Source organism: Scylla paramamosain, chromosome 44 (genome assembly GCF_035594125.1).
Source record: "Scylla paramamosain isolate STU-SP2022 chromosome 44, ASM3559412v1, whole genome shotgun sequence".
NCBI classification, from domain to species: Eukaryota; Metazoa; Arthropoda; class Malacostraca; order Decapoda; family Portunidae; genus Scylla; species Scylla paramamosain.
In genome coordinates, this window is record NC_087194.1 from 4157515 (window position 1) to 4165014 (window position 7500).

The 7500-nt window shown below is 43.8% G+C and overlaps 1 protein-coding gene across 1 annotated transcript in view; it reads right to left on the minus strand.

Annotated features, from left to right (window-relative positions):
* The window catches only part of LOC135094198 (pancreatic lipase-related protein 2-like), an 8990-nt gene that overhangs the window by 1309 nt on the left and 181 nt on the right, over positions 1–7500 (minus strand). Inside the window, exons 1-11 of the mRNA XM_063994055.1 lie at positions 7147–7500; positions 6420–6714; positions 5408–5559; positions 4646–4759; positions 3798–3944; positions 2900–3146; positions 2286–2360; positions 1929–2038; positions 1368–1491; positions 665–797; positions 93–266 (exon numbers count right to left, since the gene is read on the minus strand). The exon at positions 7147–7500 is cut by the window's right edge and continues 181 nt beyond it. Coding sequence (XP_063850125.1) covers positions 93–266; positions 665–797; positions 1368–1491; positions 1929–2038; positions 2286–2360; positions 2900–3146; positions 3798–3944; positions 4646–4759; positions 5408–5559; positions 6420–6552 — 1409 coding nt within the window. The 5' untranslated portion in view covers positions 6553–6714; positions 7147–7500. The remainder of the gene's footprint in view (positions 1–92; positions 267–664; positions 798–1367; positions 1492–1928; positions 2039–2285; positions 2361–2899; positions 3147–3797; positions 3945–4645; positions 4760–5407; positions 5560–6419; positions 6715–7146) is intronic.

The window sequence follows — 7500 nt, forward strand, 5'->3', positions numbered from 1 at the left end:
TCCATCCAACCTTCCCTCCCTTCCCTCCCTTACACTCAATCTTTCCCCATCCTTCACCCCTCACCTCTTTCTCCTCCCACTGCCTCTCTTACCTGATATCCCTTCCAAGAGGCTCCACAGTGACTGACTCTATATAGATGCCCTTCGTGAACCTAGGAAGCAGCCAGGTTGGGTCCTCAAAGTGTAGAGTGAGCGTCTGTAGCTTACCAATGTCTCTCGTTAGTATCACTCTGCGCTGCGTGGTTCCTGCCTCATAGTAGTGGGATCTGGAGGGGTGGAGAGAGAGAGAGGGGCGGGGTTAATGGTGGAGGGGAGAGGTGGTGAAAGAGGCAGGGTTAGTGAAGTAGTAGTGGAAGTTAGTCTGTGGTAGGTTGTGAAGGAAAAGTAAAGTTAGTTGTAGTATTGTAGTAGTAGTAGTAGTAGTAGCAAACACATATCCTTTGGCACTACACAGTCTTAGACATCCTGTAACTTAAAAAAAAGAAGCTTAACTCATATTTAACCCTTTATTTCTTACGTGTAAACAAACATTTTCCCTGCTACTTCCCTCCCTGCGCCTTTTTAAATGCTAACAGACAAGCAGTAAGAAGATTAACTATTCTAAACTCACTTGCTTTCACAGTCATCCCTGAGCCTAAATATTGACACAGTTCCTATTACTCACTGGGTCGACAGCTTGAGCACGGGGGAGTAGTCCTTATGTCCCTCCAACCTTAAGTGCGTAATTGCGAACTCCCCCAGGTGTGACCGCGCCTCGCTGCTGTTGCTGACTGTCACGCTCACCCTGTAGTGGTAACCTGGCGGGGGACAGAGGGTGTTGGTGGTGGTGGTGGTGGTAGTTTAGATTAAATTAATTTTTAAATGTATATATAAAAAAATTGTCTTATTCAGATGGTTGTTGTTGTTGTTGTTGTTGTTGTTGTGGTGGTGGTGGTGGTGGTGGTGGTAGTGAAAAGAGGAGGAGGAGGAGAAGGAAAACACAGACGAAGAGGAAGAGGAGGAGGAAGAGGAGGAGGAGGATGAAAACACAGACAAAGAGGCGAAGAGGAGGAGGAAGAGAGATGAAAAGGAATAGTAGTAGTAGTAGTAGTAGTAGTAGGAGGAGGAGGAGGAGGAGGAGGAGGAAAACAAAGACAAAGAAGCGAAGAAGACGAGAAGGAGGAGGAGGAGGAGGAGGAAAACAGACCGAGATATGAAAAGAAATAGCAGAAGGAGGAGGAGGAGAACAACAAAACAACAACAATAACAACAGCAACAACAACAACAAGAACAGCAACAACAACAACAAAACAACAAGAAAAAAGAAAAAAAAACACATTACCACCACCAGCACCACCACCACCACCACCACCACCACTAGTACTCACCACAGTGGGGGCTCTGGGCTGTAGTCTCCAGGTAGAGGGAGGTCCGGGGGGGCACAGTGATGGGGGAGGCATTCAGTCCCATGAGAGAGCAGGGGTGGTCTCCCTTGCAGCCCCAACACTCGCCCTGGGGGAGGAGAGGGGAGGGTTAGAGGAGGAGGAGGAGAAAATGTGGATATCTGGTGGGAGGAGGAGGAGGAGGAGGAGGAGGAGGAGGAGGAGGAGGAGGATGAAAAGGGTTGGGTGACAGCAGAAGGGGAAGGAGAGGGAGAGATTCAGAAGAGGACAAAGAGGACGAGGAGGAAGAGGAGAAAGAGAAAGAGGACGACGACGAGGAGGACGAGGAGGAGGAGGAGGAGGAGGAGGAGGAAGATTTGATACGGGAAGAGAGAGAGAGAGAGAGAGAGAGAGAGAGAGAGAGAGAGAGAGAGAGAGAGAGAGAGTACATACGTAAATAAGTACAAACAAAACTATAGAGAAAAAAAAAGTTATACACACACACACACACACACACACACACACACACACACACACACACACACACACACACACACACACACTTACATCAATGAACTTTTGGTAGGAGGGACAAGCTACCGCCATGAAGGGACAGGATTGCCTGATGGATTCCGTGAAGTACGTAATGGCCCGCGTGTGGTGACAGTTGAGTGCCCCTTGAGACGCGAAGAAAACGAATGAATTAGAGAACGTGGTGGTGAATGAGAGAAAACGGAGGTGTTATTTAGATGGGAAGAGAGAGACAGAAAGAGTTTAATCGAAATATTATCATTATTTACCTATTTATCTATCTGTATGTCTATTTACCTGTTTATTTATTCATCTATCCATCTATCTATCTATCTATCTATCTATCTATCTATCTATCTATCTACATATGTATCTCCCTATCTATCTCCTTACCATTATCACACCCCGGTTGGCTGCCTCCGTTGGGGAAGAAATCAAGATGTCCGATAGGCTGTGTCATCCCTATACCTATAAAAAAAGAACAGGCCAGTGTTAGTATTAGTTCACGAGCTGTACTTAAAAATTCAATGTTTTCTCTCGATTTTTTCTGTACAGGCTCAAGTTGAAGTTATTGTTTATGAAGGAATGGTGCAACAGGCGCCAGCGGAAGTTATTGGGGTTATCAAGGGATGGTTTTACAGGCGCCAGTGGAAGGTACTGGGGTCTTCAAGGATGGTTTTTTATGGTTCTAATGGAAGTTACTGTGGTTATCAAGTGTTATCATGATTCTAAGGATAGTTTAACAGGCGCCAGTGGAAGTTATTGGGGGTTTTCACGGTTCCAGTAATAGTTTGACAGGCTGTAGTGAAAGTTATTGGAGTTTTCGAGGCTCCGTTTTCGACTCAGTGATAGTTTGACCAGTTCTCCTTACCAGAAAAAAAAGTAGGGTTTTCAAGGATGTTTTTATGAATCTAATGATAATTTAACCACTCCTTACCAAAAAAAAAAAAAAAAAACAAAAACAAGAAACACAAATAACCAAGAGGAAAGCCGAAATCACAACTTACTAAGGGGAAAACCGAGGATTGGCGAGTCATCAGTGTGAATGACATCAACGAACTCAGCATCAGAGGTCTCCAGTCTTGTAATGGGGTGCGTGTCGTTGAAGTAAGGCTCTGCGGGGTCCAGGCCAGTGATCCGCGGCACTTTGAGACCGTACGTTCGCTGCAGGATAGTCCCCGCTTGCCCGCTTAAGTGCGCGCCCAAGCTGTGGCCAATCAGGTGGAAGGCGCCGATTGGGACATCCGCAAATTTCTGTAAGAAGAGTTTTGAAGTGTTTTTTTTTTTTTTTCCGGGTGTTCTTATTTATTTATTTTATTTATTTTATATTGGGGTGTAGTGTTACTGAGGTGTTTGTGTTGTGTTGTGTTTAATGCAGGGAGTGTGTTCGTGTTTTCTTAGTGTTTTTTTCTTATTATTTATTTATTTATTTTATTTTTTAGGGGGGCCTGTGGTGTTAGTGTGTGTGTGTGTGTGTGTGTGTGTGTGCTTGGGGTGTTTTTTTTTTTCTTTATTTGGTGGAGTGTTAGGTGTAATGATGTGTTTTTCTTGGGGAGCTGAGAATTTTAGTGTGTTTTCTTCTTTTTGTGTGTATGTGTGTTTTGGTGTGTGTTTTGGTGGTTTTTGGTATGTTTAAATATGTTTTGGTGGGTTCTGTGTGTGTTTTTAATGTAAATGAGTGTGTTTTGGTGTGTTTTGGTGTGTTTTTTTGGTGTTTTGGTGTGTTTTGGTGTGTTTTTTTGTTTTTTATCTTTCCTTCCCTCCCTCCATCTCTCCGTCCCTCCCTCCTTCCTTCCATCCATCCATTCACCCATCCCTCCGTGCCTCCCTTCATCTCCCTCCATCCATCCATTCACCCATCCCTCCTCGCCCCATCCACCCGTCTCTCCCCCCATGCATCCTTACACTGAGGGAGTAGATGAGGTAGGCCAGCTGCTCCCCCACCAGCCGCAGGTTCGCCACAGCCTGCGTATAGGGCGGCATTGCTCCCACGCTCCAGTCCACCACCACAACATTCTGGTCCTGCGCCCTCAGCAGCTCCCCCTTCAGCGTCTGCGGCAGGATGGGAAAATAAGGGAGATTAGAGAGAAAGGGATATAATGATGTGAAAAGATAAGGAGTGGGAGGAAAAGAGCGTAAGAATATGAGGAAATAAGATAAGTAAGAACATAGAAGATAAGGAAGTAAGATACAGAAGAATATAAGAAGATAGAACATAAGAAAATAAGGAACAAAAGAATACAGAAGATAAGGAAATAAGGAACATGAGAACATAGAGAACTTAGAAACATAGGAGAAAAAAGGAGAAAAAGGAGACACAAGAAGATAAGACGTAAGAACATAGAACAGAAGAACATAAGAGGAGGAGGAGGAAGAGGAGGTGGAGGAGGAGAAAAACGTACCTTTCCTCCCAGTATGGCCTATCACAGGAGGAGAAGAAGAAGGAGGAGGAGGAGGAGGAGGAGGAGAAAGTGATCATATTATTGTCGAAGTAAACTTTATCTAAAATTTACTTGTTGAAGATAAGTCTTATCTTAGAAGGAGGAGAAGGAGGAGGAAGAGAGATAGACCAACACACACACACACACACACACAAGATAAGATATCAAACACCACCAACCTTTCACTCTAAGCTTCATCAGATACACAAAGACCCTTGAACTTTTAAGAACCCTTCACCTTTCACCCTTCACCTTTCACCCTTCACCTTTCACCCTTCACCCTTCACCCTCTGTGTTCCCCCGTGGCCTTACCTCAGCCCAAGCTACCGCCCCGTGAGAGAAGTACCCGTGGGTGATGATCTTGAAGGGCTGATCTGGAACAAAAGGCGCCCCCAGAATAGTGCTGAGTCGGCCAGGATCGAGCGGCTGAGGAAGAGAAGAGAAAAGGTTTGTATTCTTGTGGCTTATTGGCAGCTACGTTATTGTTTTGTATGATTTGTTTACATTGATATATCTGCAGGTGGTTTACAATGTGTTTATCTGTATCCTGGCACCACCTCTACAAAGTGCCAGAAGAAGCAGCATTATATAGATTTAACGAGTACATTCAGAAACACTATTTTTTTTTTCAAGACCAGAGATGATTTGTGTCTTTCAATGTGTGTTTGTGGATTTATAGTGTGTTTTTTATGGGGAGAAGGGATATTTTAATGTGTTTGGGAGTGTTTCTCGTGTTAATAATGAAATCTTGTCAGTCTGTCACTACAATCGTAAAAACACCCTTAAAAACTCGTGTCATTTTGGTCTGTATTCAAAAAACGCTTAGCTCTCCCGCCGTGGCTATTTTCCAAGGCCACAGAGATGACTAGCCAGGTTCTCAAGAGTGCTTCTCCCGTTAACAATGTAGAAATCTTGTTAATCTGTCACTAGAACCGTAAAAAACACCCTTAAAAACCCATCTTCTCTCCTCCTTCTCCTCCTCCTCTTCCTTTCCCTTCTTTTTCTCACCTCCTTAGCCTCCACCATCACCACCACCACCACCACCACCACCACCACCACCACCACGACACTCACCACGGCCACACTATAATTCTGCTGCGTGAAGAGTGAGAAAGTAGTTCCTATTTCTTCCGGGGACTGGGGCCGGCGAACCACGGGGCGCGACGGGCCTACCCAGGGGGCTTGCAAGGAGAAGCACCGCGTTTGTCCGTACACCAGGTGGCACTCTGACGAAGTAATGGGTAGTTATGGGGATTTAATGGGTGATAATGGGTGTTTAATGGGTAGTTAGGTGTTTTGATGGGTGATTATAGGTGTAATGTGATGGTTATTTAAAGGTGATAGAGATTTTAAAGTGAATGGGGTCGGGTACATGAAAAAGATGAATATTGTTAAGAGAGAGAGAGAGAGAGAGAGAGAGAGAGAGAGAGAGAGAGAGAGAGAGAGAGAGAGAGAAGGGAAACATGCTGAGAGAAAGTATGTGAGAGGCGGAGCAACTGTGAGTCTCTCTCTCTCTCTCTCTCTCTCTCTCTCTCTCTCTCTCTCTCTCTCTCTCTCTCTCTCTCTCTCTCTCTCTCTCTCCCAGGGTCATTTTTCTACCAAGAGGAAGGACAGAGGCACTGGAGAGAGATTCTAGCTATCAGAGAAAGAGAGAGAGAGAGAGAGAGAGAGAGAGAGAGAGAGAGAGAGAGAGAGAGAGAGAGAGAGAGAGAGAGAATTTAGATTGAAGTAAATTGCTTGTGAATGAGAGCAGCAATTAGAGCGAACTCAATTCTGCTTTGAGAGAGAGAGAGAGAGAGAGAGAGAGAGAGAGAGAGAGAGAGAGAGAGAGAGAGAGAGAGAGAGAGAGAGAGAGAATATCGTAATGTGTACTTAAACTGTTGGTGGGTCATTAGACTCTCTCTCTCTCTCTCTCTCTCTCTCTCTCTCTCTCTCTCTCTCTCTCTCTCTCTCTCTCTCTATCTGACAGACTGATTAAACCTAACAAGCAAACAAACAATTAAACTTACTAAATAAATAACTAACAAGCTAAACTAACCTAACCTAACATAACGAACTAACCTAACAGACAAACAAACACACTCACCGGACTGGGGGGCGGCCGTGGGGGGCAGGATGGTGGTGGGGGACGAGGGGGGGTCCACGCCTAAGTCCAGCAGGAGATTTAGATTAAGCAGATGAAATAACACTGCTTTCTTGGCCTCTAGTGTGGGCGCCATCTTGTTTGTTGTTGTTGTTGTTGTTGTTGTTGTTGATTTGTTTTTCTTTTTGTTTTCGGCTGTTACATTATTTTCTGTTCCTTTTTGTTTTGTTTTTCTTTCCTTTCTTTATATCGTGTTCAGCTTTATTTATTTTTATTTTCTCGCTTTCTTTCTCTATTTCTGAAACGAGATAGCATTATTAGTAGTAGCAGCAGAAATAGTAGTAGTAGTAGTAGTAGTAGTAGTAGTAGTATGATTAACTCTCAACCCTCCTCCTTCTCCTCCTCTTCCTCCACCAGGACTCAAGGGGAAGGTGGGTGGGGAGAAGCCTTCTACTTTACTGTCCTATCTTCCTACTGTTATTGGGAGGAGAGAAGAAGGATACTACGAGAGAGATTTAAATGTTTGTTGTTTGTAATCCCCTCTCTCTCTCTCTCTCTCTCTCTCTCTCTCTCTCTCTCTCTCTCTCTCTCTCTCTCTCTCTCTTACAGGAAGGATTAGTAATAATACTGGGAAAACATACGAGTGTAAATCTCTCTCTCTCTCTCTCTCTCTCTCTCTCTCTCTCTCTCTCTCTCTCTCTCTCTCTCTCTCTCTCTCTCTCTCTCTTACCATTGAGAGCTGACACTCCTTTTCTTCTTCCTCTTTCCTCTTGTTTTGTTTCTTATTTCTCTAATTTCACAAACTCTCGTGAAAATCAAACAAATTTCCTGCAAAAAAAATCACTAATCTTTTTAAAATTTCACACGACAATGATAGAAATTTGTAACTCTTCTTTTCTTAATCTAATCTTGTTTTTTTTCCTCTTCCTCTTCTTTTTTTCAGAATACGTCAATGTTTCTTTCCTTTTCTTCTATTCTTATTCTGGAAGTTTCAAAATACAACAACAATTTTTTTCCCCCTTTTTTTCTTCTCTTCTTATTGGGAAACTTTCAAAAAACGTCAAAATATGTTCTCTTTCTTTCG